This window comes from Crocodylus siamensis, chromosome 4, assembly GCF_052110815.1.
Source record: "Crocodylus siamensis isolate JL-2025a chromosome 4, ASM5211081v1, whole genome shotgun sequence".
Classification (NCBI taxonomy): domain Eukaryota; kingdom Metazoa; phylum Chordata; order Crocodylia; family Crocodylidae; genus Crocodylus; species Crocodylus siamensis.
The window spans coordinates 69,226,947-69,246,138 of record NC_143398.1 but is presented as its reverse complement, the minus strand read 5'-3'; the positions used below and the strand labels follow the sequence as shown (position 1 = coordinate 69,246,138).

Below are 19,192 nucleotides of genomic sequence, written 5' to 3'. Positions count from 1 at the left end.
CTGCAGATCCAAATATGGCTGATGAGGCTGACCTTAAATTGACAGACTGTTGCAACCTTGTGCTACAGAGATAGGTAAAACCTCTCACGGACTGTGCCAATCTGATCGTGGGGTAAAATTCCTTCCTGACCCCAAATATGGCAGTTGGTTTGACTGTCAGTGAAGAGGAAGGACGTAGAGGTACCTACACAGGCACCTCTAGGTTTATGTCCCAGAAGGAGCATCAGTACACCATAGTCAAAATCTTTAGCCTTGGCTGCAGTCAAAACACAAAACTTATGAGGACGGCTTATAACAAACCCCTGACACACATAGCAGTAGGAAGAGAAAAAAATCCCCTCCCAGTCCCAGGTGGCAACCAGCAAAGCCCAGAAGCATGGGAAATACCCATAGCAGAACATAGGCAAGGGAGAGGGGGACAGCAAGGCAGAAAAGGGTAACAACAAAATGAAGGGCTTTCAGGACTGGTATATATGCACAGAATAAGAGAGTTAACTTGGATGTAGCTTGGATACAAGAATCAGAATGTGATAGCAGAATTAATATGTGAATAGTATTTTCAGAAAGTGGTAGAATTATTTAGGACAATGGGTTATGTAGTTAACAAAACTGAAACGCAGTTAACAAAGTTGGGAGGGAGGAGATGAATTAGGTTATAACAGGGGTGCGCAATCCCTGGCATGCATGCCAGAGCAAGGCACGCAAAGGCATTTTGCTTGTCACACATGCCTTTGAGGGGGAGGGGGGGAGGGAGGCTACACTGACACAGTAAGGATCGGGCCCCTCGTTGCTGCCCTGCCATCCTCCCCTGCCATGCCAACGTCTAACAAGTAGACGTTGTAGGTGTTTTTGGCACTCTGCCCAAAAATGTTGCCGACCCCTGGTTATAATACGTTTTTGTGTGGAGGCACCACTATAATTTTGCATGTCCCTTGTGGGTTTTATGATGTGTTAGCTGCTAAGATGCTTGAAATAAAGGGGGCCTACATTTTAGGGGCTTATATAAGAACATGTTTTCTTAGAGGTTGATGCTAAACAGTTTCTTTAATCCACTTCTTGATTTTTTAATGCAAGTGCAGCCTTTTTTCCCCAGGCTCTGGCACATCAGCTACTGACTATCGATCACTTTAAGGGAGAATTTGGAGTTTACTTTTAAGCTTTAGACATGTTCACTAGGAATGCTACAATGTTCAGGTCACAGGTTTGCATAGTACCTTCCATTTCTGGTTAGGTCATTACTTCTACCTAGCATAATCTGTCCAATTCTATGTCTGATTAGCTAGTTTGTGTTGTACACATTTTCTTTCTTTTGCAGAAAGTATTGGATGGCACACCTCTAAGCTTTTTGTAGGATTCTGTGTTTTACACTCAGCCTTGAAGGAGGATAAATTTAAGTGCAAGGGAAAAGTAATTAAAAGTGATGAGGACAAGGAGACTTCATGCTATGAAATGTAGACTCAGTTGTCCTTGACACAGGCAGAACCAAGCAGCAAGTTTTGGTTTTGATTATAGCTTTACTTGCTATTTTAATAAACATGAGCCAGTATTCAAACTTTTAATATCCTGCTGCTTAACTATTTCCAAAAAGCAATCCAGCTTTTTTAAACAGCCCTTGTTTAAAAATTTTAATTTGTTTGGCTCTGTCTTGGCTTAGAGAAGTTGTAGCCTCATGGTAACTCTTTTATAAGTTCATTTCCAGAATCACAAGCAATTGGTTTTTTTCAACTAAGTGTTTCCGCATGTGCCAAAAGTGTCAGGGCTGACAGCTTTCCTGAACTGTTTTATCTGGTTCCCACAGTAAGTATCAGAGACAAACACAGGAATGTGTCTAGTGCTGACTATGCCCATCAAAGATACAATGATACTTACAGCTCTTCCAGGAAGCGGAGATTGTGTAGGGGGTTTGAGGGCAGCTTAGAGATGTTGTTCATACTGAGATCACTGTAGGGGAAAACAGACAGAGCCTTAATATGGCATGCCACAACTGTGGTATCCAGCTGTTCATTCCACACATTTTTAAGTACTATGTTAACAAAAATTAGTTCCTCTGCCAGGACTGATGAATCATTATCTAGTTAGTATTATAAACATTTTCTTTCTTAATAAAACAGCTTTATCAAAGCAAAATACAAGCTGTAACATACACACTTTCCAAAGATTCTGGAATGTTTTCTCATGCTCTGTAAATCAGCTGGCAAGCTAGAAAGTCCTGCAATCCTTTTAGTCTACATAATTTTAATAAACCACTATAACACATAAAAATTATTTAGTAATAAAAGAAAATTACTATTATTTGTTGCTTTAGAATTGTGGTATATTATTGGGTTGATAAAGCAGACAAACCAAAGTGTCAAGTAAGAGCTCTACATTTTACTGTTCATATAGATATGGAAAATATTGCTTTGGCTGCATAATCTGATGTATAGAGCTACTGATTTTTTCTTAAATTACTTTAGGTACTTTGTAAAAACAAATAAAAGAAAATTTATTTCTGATTCAGAGAAATAAAATTAAAAAAAAACCAGTGCCTTCTTTTTAACTTGCTTCATTTTGCAGGTTCTCAGATTGCATTAAAGAAGTGAAATGAACCATAAAACAAGGGTGTAATGTGATCCTGCCATGTAGCACACTTCCTGGTGGGATTCCACAGTAGTTCCTGGCACAGGAAACCACTAGCCATCTAAGCTCTGGTCGGAACTCAATCAATTTCTGTTTTAGGCTAAATTCCATCTAACTGGTTTTTAACTTTAAAAAAAATTTTTTTCACAGTCTTTCCTATGCTTCTGTAGAATCATTATCAATTTCACCTAGTAGAAGACTAAGAGCAATTCAATTTGCATAATAAAAGTACTGTACATAATATATGATGTATGAAACTACGTCAGAAAAGTATTAACAATGTTCTTAAAATCAAGAATATTTTTTACCTATGTATTAAATATAAATGTTTTGTTACCTATTAAAAGCACCTTTTTAAAGTCATTTAATGCTTGGATATTGGATGGTATTCAATGACTGATTTTGTTTCTAGTTGATGAAATTTATCTGAATTTATGTTGGTAAAATTTCTATTAATCACACTTTTATACCAGAGAATAAAAGTTTTTAGGTCTCTCTCTATATTCATGTATGTTTGAATCATTGCTTTATTGAGCTATAAGAACTGCAAAATACAGCTAAATCAGGATACTGAAATGAAAGGAAAATGTATTATTTCACAACAGTTTTTAAACGAGTAATAGAATTACTTTTTTGCATTCATTTTGGAATCAACGTTATTAATCATAAAACTGTGTAGTGATAACATTTGCTCTCTGACTGTGAGATCAATGCATCAAATACATTGCCACTTTATGATTATCCTTTCATTTTTACTAAAGGAATAAATGTATTCATATATCTTTATTTATTTGGACAGAAGGAAATCCCATCTTTTAAATAAATAATATCTTAGTAAATAGTGGGTGCATTTACACATCTGATTAATGCTCACAAATAAAGTCCAGAACAATATGCTCTGGAGTTTTTTGCTCCTGAGTGCACCATTTGAATGTGTACTCAGGAGCAAAAAACTCCAGAGCTCTGCACTGAAGCACCCTGTGCTACAGCCAGCCCAGGCAGTGTCTACACATGTGCCGCTGTGCATGAAAACCTCACCTCTGCAGCAGGGTAGTACTTGCCACGTAGTACTTACAACCCTGCTGCAGGGTTTATTAGTTTTGTGCGCCCTAACAGTGGTGCACATGTAGATGCCGAGACATGTACTGTACAGTTAATACGTTTACAGCACAGATGACTAAACATGTAGACATACCGAGTGAGAGACAGTATGGTATGTAAAGCAAAATCAGTTTGATCTGCATTTTCTAAATGTATCTCAATGGGGTTTTGTAAATTAATATACTTTTCCAGTTTTTAAATTAAAAAAAAAAATCAAATTCTGCCACCTGAAAATAGAAGGCATTAATTCTCAGATTGCCACATGTATGGGTGTACCACATAAACAGCATTTCTCTGTCCTCTGACCAAGCTAGACTAACTCTGAACTTATCCCCTCTTCTGTTAATGCTTTCTGTTATAGTAGGAGTAATCTGTACAGGAGAGAGAGACAGTATATGATGTATAACTGAGGATCTCACCTCACCAAATACCTGTGGTGTGCCAGTAACACCTGTCATCCAAAGCCTCCTAATGAGCCTTTCTGAATATTAGAAAAGAAAAAGAGCTTTTTAAGCTGAACATTGAAACAACAGTGCTACAGGAACAAATGGCTACTAACTGGCTACAAAAAAATTAGATTTGGAAATGATCCAATTCCAACTTAGGCTGGAAGTTACAAGTTTCCAGCTGTCAGATGAGTTAAGTTTTGGAATGGTCCTTCAAGCAAAGTGAAGATGGCAAAGAAACTGAAACACTTTAAGACTGAATTAGATAAGTTTATAGTTATTAGTGGGAGAAAGATGGAATTTTTTACCCCCTTATGATTTCTCTTGGCTTCAGGGGGTCCAGAAAGAACGTTTTCTCTGAAGCACTGTGACACCGGCCGTAGCTAAGGCTTATCTACTGCTCAGTCATATTGAGCACCTTTACATGGGACATTTACTAGACAGATGACCAATAAACTGCACGGTAAATGTCTCTATGTCTACATGTGTGGCCAGGGTTCAAATTACACTTCAATTCTTGGGGGGCAGGGGTGGTGGTGGGGGTCTGCAAAAAATTGGCTGGGTTGGGGCTGTGTGCATGGGTCTCAGCCAGTACCACAGGGCTAGGGCCAACAGTGCAAGGAGCCACCACCACTGCCACCTAGGCTGCTTAGAAAGGCACGAGGCAGGCCGGGGGCTGTGCGCAGTGGCACATGGGCTCTGGGCTGTTGCAGGGGGGAAAAGGGGTGCTGAACAGCCCATATGTGGGGGGGGGGAACTCTCATCTCTTATGGGGGGGCTGAGGCCCCCGAGCTCCCCCATAATTTGAACTGTGTGTGTACCCCTATTAGGGTGCACAAAATGAATAGACCCCACAGCAGAATAGACTTGAAAATAAGAGTACTATACTGCTGTGAAGCTTTCCATGCACAGTAGTGCACGTGTAGACACTGCCATGCCTGGCTGAGGCACCCTTGTGCCCCACCCCAGCCAGCTGCTCAGCAGCATGTGGAGCCAGGGAGAGCAGCCCTGGGCATGAGGGTGCTTCAGCACAGGGGCTGGCCCTGCCTTAAAGCACCATTGTGCCTCAGCCAGCCCTCTGCTGGAAATGCAGCCCCATTGGAGCAGCTCTGGGCAAGTTGCTTAGGTGGGGCTCCACATATTTTTGTGGGGTGGGGGGCTGGGGCATAAGGGGGATTCAGTGGGGGGGCTGCCTGCCAGCTAGCCCCACACTGAAGCACCCTCATGCTTCAGCCAGCCTCTCTGCAGCCTGTGGAGCTAGGGGAAGCAGTGGTGAGCTGGCAGGCTGACCCCCTGGTTCCTCTGTCAGCCTAGGCTGGTCCAACTGGGTTCCATGTGCTGCTCATGAAAAACCTCTGGAGCAATAAGCTCTGGAGTTTATTTATGCATGTTAAATTGCATATGTAGATGCACCCACTAACTTCCAAATCTGGCTTCAGGAAGGATTTTTTTTCTATAGGCCAGATGAACTGTGAACTGTGTGGGTTTTGGTCATCTTATGTAGCTTGGGGCACAGTTCTAAGATTCTCTGAACATATATTAACCAACTACCTGCTTCTCAGTTTAGTGGTATGGCTTTGCAATGCCCTCACTTCCCCTGTTTTTACCAACAGAATGTTATAGGGTATTCTTGTTGTTTCAGGGATTGTGCCCTGTAGTTGTATGTGAATATTAAAGTGGTGATTTGGGGGATTCCTTGGTGTAACTATGACCTGCAAATGCAGGAGAGTGTACTAGGCCAAGATCCTTCTATTCTTAGGTTCCTATATTTTTATATGTCTAATAAAATGGCCAGTTTTTCAATTCGCTGAGGCCTGATGCACATGCATGAAAGCCTATATTGGTATATGCGGCTGCTCGTTCTGAAGGAGGCACAGACTCCAGGATAAAGAGCATATCTGTCAGTTTAGACAAGCAGCCAATACAGCAACCAACAGCTACTTTGTAGACTGGTTCTACACACCACTTGCACTGAAAACAGTACTAAGGAGTGCCTAGGATTGGCCTTCTACCCCAACCAGCTAAATTCTGTTTTCAGAAGGTGTATTTACCAACTTTTCTGTTTCCCTGCTTTATACTAGCCTGTCAGAACCAGTGTAGTACTTGACTTTTGCTAAAAAAGAGGAGGGAATGGAGGATGTGTTATAAGTAATTTCAGTGTAATAATAAATAAGAGCTTCATGTAAGAATAACAATACCAGTTCTTACAACAATAAGAACTTTACAATAAAGAGCTTCATATAAACAATAAAGATCTTCCAATGATTTCAATAGAACTGATTTTATACTAGTTTTGGTTCCAGCCCTCAAACTACCATTTTTTTTGCACATGTTCGCACTAAAAATTAAAATAACTAAGCCCCAGGCTTTTCTATTCAAACCTGATATACATTTATATGCTACAATGATAAATATGTAATAACTATAGTTAAACATGTAATTATTAGATCCCTGAAATCTTTTAAACATATTTTTATAACAAGCAAACATATTGCCATGCATTTCCATTAAAACTTAGGTGCAAATCCAACTGACTTTAAAGAGAGTTTGCCATGAGACTGAATTCCAAAGGCAATATAGAATGATGTGAATAACACAACATCAGATGTAAACATTATAAAATTTAATATACTACTAATTTAGTAAAATTTAATACATTACTAATTTAGGCTCCAGTATTGTATATTGCCAGAGGTTGTTTCAGACAGATAGACAAAAATCACCTGCTCTCCAGTAAAAATTCTAAAACCTGGTCTCCAAGAGTTGGCTGGCAGTAGTGACTTGTCAGGGAACAAAACTTTTATCTTTGAAGAAGATGCAAAAAATTACTTGAATTATTGTAGCAGGTGGCACTATTGCATCTGCAAAAATCTCTATATTTGGTCCAGTGGCCCACCATCCTGGGCTTCTGAACAGTAATTTATAGTAGAGGGAGAAGTATTTCACATTTGAGAAAAGCGGAGAATATTGTTGTGGTGGGCTGTTTTTAAAAAATAATAAATATTTCAAATGACATCTCACTCAAACATGCACACACTTTTTCACAGAAACCAGCACTTCAAGTGAGTTCAAGAAACCTGTAAATGTTACAAGAACATACATGATCCAGATGCACAGAATAAAATAAGATATGTTTTAATTTCAGATTTCCCGATGTTCTTCTTTTGCAGGCATAATCAAAAATCTCCAGTTACCTACCTGAAAGCATGCAGTATACCATAAACTCTCCAAATCCACCAAACCAAGTTAAGTGAACTAGTTTTTAACATCTACTTGAGAAGTCTAGCTTGCTGCTTTTAAACACGATGGAACTATTCTAGCAATTTAATATTAGATAAAAATAATTTTGCAACTTATAAATTTGTCCTGAAAATATTGCTTATATTGTTAATTTCTATTGTTAGTTATGTCTTATCTGGGTCTCTATTTGCCTAAGACGTATGAATGATTATTTTTATTACAGTCTTTGAAAGTTAAATCTGTTTTAGGTTGTAACGCTAACAATAACAGCCTGAATGCAAATACTCAGTTTTCATTAGCTAGGAACAGCTACCTAACTAAGAACATTTGCCTAGGCCATTCTCTATTGAATATGACATAATCTTATGTTTGAAGAGAGGTTAGTAGTAATATTCCCAAGATATTTACACTTGTGAAAGAAGAGTACTGGTTTTACAATCTACTCACTTAATCTTAGCCAAAAACCTAAGACCACAATGGGCTAGTTATTCTAATCAAAATCTGCTATTTCTCAAATGCTAATTCTTTACCAAGGATATAAAAAATTACTGCTGTCCAAAGTTAAGTCTGCAAATACTAAAGTAATAATTATTATGACTTAATTTCCATACAGTCAGTTTCATCATCAGATCTCCAAATATTCTAAATCACAAAGTAAGTATAAGTATCACCATTTCCCTGAAAAAAGACTGGAAGAGACTTGGTCAAGATCATTCAGCAGGATAGCCATGGAATACAAGCCTTCTGAAGCCCTTTGCAGTGCCTTATTCATAGATCACATTGCCTCCCTATTATATTATTCTCAAGACCCTTTAGGATACAGTTTCCATAAAGGATAGGTAATTTGGCAATAGTTTCACCGAGCGCCTACATAAAGCTATAGAATCATATATTTCATTGTAATGGGCTCTTTCAGAATGAATATGCAAATAAGCAGTGTTACTGTATTAGTAGGTACATAAGTATATACCCTTCCAGAAGTACAGAGACAAGTATGGGTGTATAAATAATCACTGCAGGAACTTCCTGACAATAAAATTATAGTATTTATTCGCACAATTGACTTCCAACTGCATCTGTAATTCTTCTGGGAAGTTCACAAAAAACAATGATTAAGATGTTTTTCTGCAAGGACTCACATTTCAAGAACTGAATCTTGTACATGGGAATATCTATAATTTAGTAGTTTTGCAGGAAGAAAGATTTGAGAGAGATACAATGCATAATATTCATAACTCTTCTAAAGAGATGCTTAGAATAACAAACTAGTGTGATTGCTTCACTGGTATATTGATACATGGCAACTAAATCTGAGCCTACAAGACAAAATACTAAAATACTTCAAAAAAAATTGGCTATGCTTGCAGTAACCTTTATCATAATAGCAAGACATTGACACATGAACCAATTATGTAGGCTTATTTAATATCAGCATAAAAGGTGTATAAAAAAATTAAGGAACTTGCTTTCCACCGCCCTACCCTCCCCCCACACCCCACCCCCGGAAAAAAACTATTAATTATTTTTAAATATTGTTTCTACAGGATGTTGAACACCTTCCTAATACAATGTCCACTAAAAAAGTAAATAAGTCTCAACTGGCTTAGGGACAAAACTCACAGGGAAGGGATGTTCTCCTCTGTTCCTGGCTAAGCACTGAGTACAAATAAAGCCTCTGGATGAAGAATGTATTCTCTTTTCCTACTTTCTTCACTCCAGAGGTGTTCAGAGTTTCACCTGCACAGGCCCAGTCCTATTTCATTCTCCTAAAGTTAGAATACAGTTCCTCAGGTGTAACTGAGGGCAAAATTAGGCCCTTTAGTGGAAAAACTGTTTTACAGTAATTTAAAATAGTTCCTATTATTCTTACATATTGTGGCATTTCTCTCATAGAAGTCAAAGACTGACTTAAATCTGGACTATGGAACATTTGTTAAGCAAATACTACATGCATCATTAATCTTTTCAGGAAACAATTTTGCCATTCAGTTTATCCAAGACTCCAACAGAGTGAGCAGACTAGAGCAAACAATTAGGGTCAGGAAGAAAGTAAAGATCAGATAAAGCATACTGAGTGCTGAATTAATTTGACAAGTACCTGACATTTTATTTTAGGTGCAAGGATTCTGGGCCTCTGCTTTTCCTAAATACTGACTGAATGATGCTGATTGCTGTAAAGTCATTTCCCTTCAAACCTGGTACAAGCTGTTCACTTGTGGTTGATAATATAAATGACAGTTACCAGGATAAATTACAGAAATCACCCAGACATGTCAATCATTTATTGCATTAAACTAATATTTTATTAGGCTCAAATCAGTATTTTAAACAACAGTAGTAAGAAGAGCTAATTAAATGAGAAAATAATGAGATTTCCCCCCCCACCCATTTCTAATGACATTATCCAGTGATAGATTTCAAAAAAAGTATTTCTATAAATTTGGTACCACAAGGTCTCTACTTTTTTATTCAAATACTTATTGTGATACACACACAGAGTGGCATCTTTACATGTGGTATAAAACATCAAGGCTTTTGAAAATTATTTTATCTGCCTTTAGAAAATTCAGATATATCTTGTTTTTGATGAAGGAATGTGGGGTCAAGTGGAGAAAAGTGAGACTCGTGAGTTATAAGGCTAACTAAAAAGTTACTTCCTTCTCAGTTTCACAGTGTTTCAAACTTTTTTGTTTTTGTTACCCATTTGACTCAAACTTTTGCCAAAGCTTTAGGACGAGAAATGTCTTGTGGAAATATCTCAAATATCTTTTCCATTTCAGAATTTGCAAGCCAATTTTCTTCTTACTTCAAGTTTACAACAACTTGACTTTGCTTTTCCTGTGTAACAGGAGGAAAGCTGAGACCAATAAGGACAGAATATTGAGCACAAGCACCTTGAGATGTACAGAAGAAAATAAAAGATTTGCCTGGAAGTACCTGAAAAAGACTCAAAACAGGGACAGAAGTTTCACAGGGCTTATTTCCCAAGTTGTACATTTGAGGCCCAATTCATTCTGTGTTACTGAATAACCCCCAGTTATAAACTTTGTGCAGCACAAACATCTTAACTGATCTAGATTAGTATAATCTAGAAGTTCTCCTTAGCATACCAATATAACTGTGATGACTTCACTTGGCTTGTGACAGTATAACTGTAGGTAGAATTTGTTCCACTTTTCTTTAAATCACACCAAAATGTAAGGTCTACACCTTATTTTACATATGTGTATTTGTTTCATTTTGCTATTGCAGCACAATTTGGAAGGATAAAAAGGTAACTAATTTTTATGGCATTCAATAGATGAAAAAAACTCTGAAAAAATGAAATTATAAGCCTAGAAACTCTGGGTAAAATCCTGATCCTTTTGAATACTATGGCAGTGCTCCATTAAGTTCCCTCTAGACTGCATTTCATTACCTACATACATAATTTCAAGTTTTGTATTTCAGAGGTGTTTTCAGATGGATTATGTTTAGCTTCATGTATATACTTTTTTCCTTCTCTACAATTATCCCTTTTTTTCTTGTATTGGAACTTCATGTTTGATTTTTAGTAACAGCAACTTTCATTATATTTAACTTATTTTATTCTGTTCTACAGTTCTCAGAACTTCAGCAAGGGATCTGATGCTCTATATTACATATATTAACTTCATACTCCCATTTATGCAATTGGCAATCTTTGTGGAAAGGCTTTGCTGAGATATACATCATAGGTGCATCAATACATTGGTCCGATATTGGATCGGCACCAATATAAAGAAAATTGTCTATATTGGAAATCGGCCTGATGTGGCCAATAATTTGGTTGATAAATGGCCTGTGCATGCACACAGCCGCAGCGCAGCATGTAGGCATTGAGGAGCACAGCTGGAAGCGTGGAGAGCTGCATGCAGCTGGTAAGTCTGTTGCGGCAGAAGGGAAGGGGCGTGGGGGGGCAGATCAAGACCCTCATGGTGAGGAGGGTGTAGGGGTGGGACTGGGGCAGGTGCTGCCCAGCCGGGGCTCATATTGGGGGTGCAAGTGGTGGCTCCTGCTGCTGCACGCAGCTATTTGGCGGCTTGTCTGCTCATCTGGCAGCTCCTGCCATTACTCCCACCACTTGTCTGGCATGTGGGGGGGCAGGGGGGCATGTGCCCCCGGATCTGTGCAGGGCAGGAGGTGGAGCGGGGGGCTATGGGGTGGCTATGAAAATTTTGGGGGTGGCTGTAGCCCTCATCTATAGCCCCCTCCCAGCACCACCACCGCTGGTGTCACTCCAGTGCCAGTCCCGCCCACATCCCATTTAGATCTTAGGCACATGCACTCCCTCCCGCCCCTGCCCTCTCGGGGTACATGCAGCCGTGGCTCTGTCCCACGCCCTGCCCTGCCCCAGCTGGGCTGCACCTACCCCAGCCGCACTCCCTCCCTCACTACAGAGGCCTTGATCTGCCTCCCATACCCCTTTCCTCCCCACTCCCCATAACAGACTTATCAGCTGCACACAGCTGTATTAGAAATTGGATCAGTATTGGCCGATATACCTCCTTTAAAATTGGCTATTGGTATTGGCCCCAAAAAATCTCTATCAGTGCACCCATAAAATATATATATATTTATATTTACACATTCTTCTATCTTGTAGTAACCAAATTGAATATTTTAAACCTATCTTGAAACTTATGGAGCTTCAGTTTTGCCACTTTCCAGCATGCAGTGTCCACTGATATCAGTGGGAGTCTGTTCTGCTGAAATATGGTAGGCTCTGAGGTCTGCTGGTCTCAGACTGGCCAATAGCCTTTTTAGCACCTTATATACAGGTCAGAGGAACTAAAATATCAAAACATTAGGCACAGACTGATTAGGGAAAAGGTCTCCTGTTTTATTTCCTGTTATGAACTATTTTAATAAAAATAGATTTATAATCTGTTTTAACATTTAGAATAGATGAGAAATCTATCTCTAAGTTCCAGGAGCTGCTTATGGCTTGTTCCATTTACACTGGAAAAAAGGAGCACAATATTAAAAATGTTACCCTTCTGAACTATGTGAAGGAGCCTTAAAGTAGGAGTAAATATACTTTCACTTTAAGTCCCCATAATGCTGATGGAATAGTATCAAGTTTTGAAATTCATGAAAATCAGACTCTTTAATTTTACACTGAAAGCATTTCAGACTGAGCTGTATAGCTTTTGCAACAGGATAACTCTACTATTTAGGGTTTTTAAAAAATCCAGTATCATTATTCTGGTGTAGTCTCTGGTGTAAATGCAGTTATCTTTGTATAACGCTGTCATGGGAACATCTATACCTATATAGGTAAAGCAGTACACCTTTCTTTTTTTGAACACTCCATGTATATTTCCACTGACAGTAACAGGACTACTAGTGGAGTAAGCTACTACTGTGAGTGAGGGTGGTGGATAGATGTTAAATATATAGTTGGTGTTAGCTGTTTTATTTACTGAGTGTTTATTTATATAATTGATTCTTTTGTCAGCCTCATATCTGTGGATGGTGAGCTGCCATTTTTTGTGTGGAACTTAAAATGATTGAAAGGAAAATCTTTCAAAGACAGATAATAAAATGCTGCTGTCCTGCCAAATCCTCTGCTACATCTTGGTTTCAGATCTTAAATATTAGTGTCATATCTTGATGGAGAAAGTGTGCTGTGATATTCAAACACCAATATTTTGCAAATAAAAGCAGGCACTGCCAAATTTTCTTTACATGTTGACTACATGACCCTGTATGTATATATGAAACTGTACCCATCTGCTCTGTATCCTTGAACCTGATTGGACACAGTGAAAAATGCCTTATACTTGTAAGCTTGTCTAACCATGTTGTTGGTCCAATAAAAGATGTCAACCCCCCAAAATTCTTGCCTCTTGAACATGAAGTGAATTTTCCAAGGACACTCTTCTGTTTAACAGCTTGAAATGCTTTAAAAATTCAGATAAGCATCAATATTCCCAGGGGAAACTGAGGCATTAAAGGAGCAAGTGGTTTGTCTCTTTTTATGTAGTAGGTCAATGAAAAAGCTAGGAAGGAGAACTCAGGACTGCCTGGTCCACTGAAATTGATGATAAAATACCCATTGACTTCAGTGATGCCAAGACTTCACCCTAGTTCTTTTGACTTTCTGTCCCATGCTCTATCTACTAGACAAGTGATTCTCAACCAGGGTGTTATAAGATCCTTTTAAAGGTATTGTGTGTTGCTAAACAATATCAGTGCTATTAGGTGTATAAACACCACATATGACTCACAAGATAGATTCAGAGATTTCAAACAGGAATTCATAGTGTGTGTGTGTGTGTGTGTGTGTAAATTAAAAAGTTTCATACTTTCATAGTTGGTAGGGTCGGAAGGGACCTAAGCAGATCATCTAGTTCGAACCCCTGCCATGGGCAGGAAAGGATGTTGGGGTCAAATGACTGTCTAGCCTCCTTTTGAAGACCCCCAGGGTAGGGGTGAGCACCACTTCCCTTGGAAGCTGGTTCCAGCTCCTAGCTGCCCTGACAGTGAAGTAGTGTCTCCTGATAGAGTTAGAGTAGTGTAAGAGGGATGTTGTAGCTGTGATGGTCCAGAAGTTATGGGACAGGCACAAATTTCTTAGGGTGATATCTTTTACTGGACCAACTATGTAGTTGGGATAAAGTTAGACAAGCCTTCTAAATAAAGCCTTCTTTATCAGGTCTCTGAGATGATAGGAAGCCAGGTATAGCATAGTGAAATACAGCAGAGGGGAGGGAGTGAACAATTTTCAGGGGTAGCAGACGCACAATTTACAGAAGAAAAGAAGCTGATTGCTGGGAAATTAAGCCCAATCAAAAGGGAAGAGGGTCGATTTCACCTTCTTTGTGTGGAAAGAATTCAGAAGTTAGATAAATTATAATGTGCCATAAACCTGATATCAGTGTTTGCTGCTGCAGACAGTCCTTAGTTCTTAGTGTCCAGCCAGGTTATGATCTTTTGTTGCAATGTTTACCCTCTAAAGGTGTTGAATAGTATTCCCTTAAACATGAGGATAGTGAGGTCAGAGCAGGAGTAGTAGTTAAAGAGAGAATTCAGTTTTGGTTTGGTCACTAGGGGATAAAGATATAATATTTACAGATAATCAAATAACTTCATTATATTTTTTGGAATGTTCTCACTTGGAAAAAGAAAATGTGAATAGATGTTTAATAGCTTCTTCTCCATGTAATGTTAACACTTCTTTTTCTCTCCCTATTCTTTTTCTTTTATTATTTTGGATTAGTCCTCTCTGCCTTTAGTTTCTTGCATTTCCCCCTTATTTGTGTATTTCTCCTTTAATTCCTTACATTTCTTCAGTCTTCCTTGTTTTACTCCTATAGCCCCATCTTTTCCATGGTCTCTCTCTACTTTTTGTTTCAGTTTTGGTCTAGGGTTGGTCAAATAAAGTTTGGCCAACTGACTGATCAAACATCGGTCAAAAATTGTACAAAAATGCCAATAGGTTCAAATAATACATAGAAAAAGTAAAAATATCCCACTCAAATATGTCCAAAAACAATAAAAGTTATATTTCTGTCAAGAAAACTACACACAAATATAGTTCCCCCCCTCCCCCCACATTGCTGTAATCATTGACCGATTAAAAAAATATCCAGTCAATAGACTGGTCAATTGACAGTATTTGATTGGTCAATTGACTGGCTTGCCAACCCTGGTTTGATCAGCTTCCCGATCAGCTCCATCAGGAAAGGAAAATGATTACTCAGCATTACATCAGTATGGTAGAAGCACTTTCCAGATGGAACTGAAATTAACAATTTGAAATGAAAGGCTTAAATTCTGGCATATGCCACTTTGGTGAGCCACCAAAAAACTTGCTTGTAGCAGGGCAGGTGACATGAATGGTTGTCCCAAAAGTCCTGACAGAACTGCCTTTTCTATAGTTAACCAGCTCCACTCTGCCCTTAGATGAGTGGTAGGAACGAGAAGATATCTTTCACACATGGCTGTAAAAATTCTTCATCAAACTGAGGCAAAACTTATTTCAGCTTCAAGCAAAGGGGAAAGAGAGAAATATAGCCAAATCAGCAGTAAGTCAGTAGTTGGGAACTTCATCTTATTTTCCACATGCTGTAGAGTCCAACTTTGCCTTCCTTCATATGAGGACTTCAGGGTAGTGAAACTTCATGTTACATGCCTTTAGCACCCATGTACTGGGACACAAATTCAAAAAGCTGGACTGGTGACATTGTGCAGAGGCTTTGGTAGGTATTAAGTGGTGCAAAGCATACATACTTGTAGGAAAAGGATTTATCCTCTCGGCCTGGGCCATGTGCTGGGGTCAGCTTTTGAGTATTAAACAGGCCACCTCTCTGCCTTTAGATTGTTTGTACAGATTCTAGTAGACACAGATATACTACTTTTCATACATTTCATGCTGGGAAACCCTATCATCACCAACAAAGGATAGAAGGGCCAGATACTTTTTAAAATTAAAAGCATAAACTCTGCAGATACTGTCTGAATAAGGCTCCACTATATTCTGTGCCTGTTGATACATTCAGGCCAAAATCCCAGCAGAATTCTCTGTCTTGTGGGGGGGGGTTCTGCCACTTATTGTTTTGTATTAGCTCTAAAGAATTTTCTCCTTGGTGCTTAAATGAGAGAATATTCAGGAAGGCAAAGGAAAAATGAAAGATTGCTGCAATCCTGTGCCCAAGTTAAACAAAATATAAAAGAATATCTAGGCCAGCGAACCTTTGTCTGACACTTTTTCTAATTTAATCTGATAACATAGCTATTTTTGAAAGAATGGTTGCATTAAGGCATCCATTCAATGAGTCACAAAGAGGGCAAAGAGAAATATTTAAAATTGGCTGAGACAAGAGTTATTTTTAATTAAAAATTGCTCAGATATGTGACCTGCCACATGGAATATAGTGGGGTACTTTTTAAGTCAAAGTAAAAGATAAATGCCAGCAGTACAAACAAATGCAGAAAAGGTGGGGAAAATTTCTGGCCATTTTTCAAATAAAAAAAAAATCAAGCTTCTCCTTTGCTATTTCCAGCTCTCATATTAAAAATCTATTAGCAGAAAGGCTATTGATGGGCTGACCAAGAGCAAACAGACTTTTTCTGGAAACAGTTCCATTCAGTTCTCATGGCCAAACAAAAGCAGATTGGCACATTCAGTTATAGACAAATGTCTTTGAAAGGGGCCTTTCCATCCCCTTTTCCATAGCCACGCGTTTCGGGGTCCTGTATGCTGAAGGAAGCCAGTGAAAAATTGAAGGGGGCGGGAGGACCACGGGCTACCACGGAGATCCTTCAAAGTCGTCTTCTTCTATAGTGGAAGGATTTCCCTTTAAATCCTTTTCAATAGCATATTGATGGCTTTGAAAGCGTAAATGGCATTTGTCAACCATCAGTAAATCTTTAAAACTGTTTCTGCAAATAGCCCAACTCTGAGTCTCAGCTTTTCCCATTAATCTGTACGTAAGGCTTTTTTAGAGCCTAGATAATGCCTGGATTAAAAGATCCATTCAGAAGGGAAAGCTTTAGCATTCACCTTGTGTACATAGCCATTTCACCAGTGGTATTCATGGGTTGTTATTTCAACTCTGCATTTGTCTTGCAAACAAGACATTTTGCCACAAAGGCTTGGTAGAGACATTCTTCAGTGAATTACTGAAACCTAGCCCCTCTATTTGTCATGGCTTGTTATTTTTATCAAGTGTAATCAGTTCAAATAGGAACCCTAGATTGACAACTTTACAATTATGTTACTATTTTAAAAGAGAAAGGTATGTTTCTTCTAATTCAACAATGAAGCTGATTAAAGCACAACTTGATTGCTTAATGTAACAAAACACTCTTACATTTCTCCTATTGAGAGGCCTGTAAACTGTTCTCTTAATTTTATTTTAAAATGATTAAAAGAAACTTACAGCAATCATCATTTAACTGTATTTTCTTTTGTGACTTCTTTTTAAAGACAAAGACCCTTTTACACATGTGCTAAGTTAATTTTTTTCTCATAGTTTTCATAATTATTCAATTAATATATAAGGGATTTTTTCAATAATTTAGTTATCCTCAAACCCAGGGGTGGGCAAAATATGGCCCATGGGCTAGAACTGGCCCACTAACTGATTTGATGGACAGGAGTTGGCCCAGTGAAGGATCCAGCCCGCAGGCAGAGAGCGGGTCTGGCAGCCACATGGTGCCAGGCAGCCAGGGCTTCTTCTGGCATGCTGGGTGCTCTCTCTCTCTTTCTCTCTCTGGGCCAGGGTTGTGACCAGCATGGAAGTGGAATTATAATCCGCCTACAGATGTAGTATGCCCCACTTCTCCCCTGCACCTGGAGCCCTGACCCAGAAGCTGCTGGCTGCATTTGGGCAGCTGTGGACATGTCTGGCAGCTGCTGGGTCTGGATTGGGTATGGGGGGTGTGGAGCAGGGCACACTAAAGCTGCAGGTGGGTGGACTCCAGTTGTGGGGGAGGGAGCAGGGAGGATGAGGGGAGTACTGAAGCTGCAGCTGAGTTCAGGCTTCTGCACAGCCCAGGAAAGGAGGGAGGGAGAGAGGAGAGAGATGTGTGGCCCTTGACAGGTCACCAAAACTTATTAAGTGGCCCACCAGCCTAAATAATTGCCCACCTCTGCTCCAAACCAAACACACACACAAGCACCTTCCTGCCACATACACACAAGTTTGCACTGTTTGGGTGACTCTTACCTGTCTAATATTTATATGCTTTCCCTTCTTACTTTCAAATGTTCAAGCTTGGTTTCTCATTCACCGTATCTGACCACTACCAAAATACTGTCTGGGCATGGTTTAACTCTAAATACTATTCCATCAGTATATTCTCAAGAACTCCATTCCTCTTCTTCCTTCATGAACCTGCTCTTCTATATAGACAGCATCAGGTACAGCATCCGCCTTTAGCTGCATGGGAAGGTAAACAAGTCCACTCCCTCTCCCCAGGAATTGTGAAGCCAGAGATCTGAGAGATCTCACTGGGAACCTAGCATTTTGTCATTGTTGTTTAAATGCTTAATTAGAGATATTTATGCATAGGAGAGAAAAGGAGTAGAGAAAGAGGAAAAGAATGAAGTGTGACTCAGAAAACTTTAAATGGCTGTCTGTGGAGATCACTACAAAATGTTTTTTACATAAAGATAAATTGTAACAACCCATCAATTAAAAAAATCTTAATCCAGGTATCTTCAAGCCTGTTCACTGAGTTTGCTGTCAGAAGGCTATTATCTCCATGCTGGTCAGCTCATAGTGATGGACATGAAAATATTCAACCTGGAGGCAGAATGAGATTCTCTTCCTCTTTTATACTACACAGATCTTATTGGTTCCTATAATATCATGCAAAAAGAGAAATATCTGGTTGTAGATTTATGTTTGCCCTCAGGATCATTTAAATACTAGTATACAATCCTTTCCCATTTTCTACTCTAGTCCAGAATCTTTGGAGGATGTCATTTAGGCAATGCATAATTGCATTTGATCTTTTTATCCATCTCATTATGAACGTGCAACAAATTTAGTTGCTTCCATTACTGAAGGACTGTTTTACTGCTTTCTAAGGAGAAAACTCCCATATTTTTGGTAAGCCTAATTTTAAGAGAACTCTTTTCATCATTACCTGACTTGATAAGCGATCATCATATCTTCAATGTAGAGTTCTCCTGGATGGCTGCCACCCATGTGTACCCAGCCCATGTGTAAACAGTTACTGAAAAGCCATACCTGAGATACTGTGTCTTCATTGGTGCTATACTGCCTCCTAGGTGCCCCTAGAACTTCTGG

The 19,192-nt window shown here is 39.1% G+C and overlaps 1 protein-coding gene across 1 annotated transcript in view; it reads right to left on the bottom strand.

Moving 5' to 3' along the window:
- Nucleotides 1–19,192, bottom strand: part of LGR5 (leucine rich repeat containing G protein-coupled receptor 5) — a 129,744-nt gene that overhangs the window by 79,317 nt on the left and 31,235 nt on the right. The window contains exon 2 of the mRNA XM_090042537.1: nucleotides 1,870–1,941. Within this exon, the coding sequence (XP_089898663.1) occupies nucleotides 1,870–1,941 (72 nt within the window). The remainder of the gene's footprint in view (nucleotides 1–1,869; nucleotides 1,942–19,192) is intronic.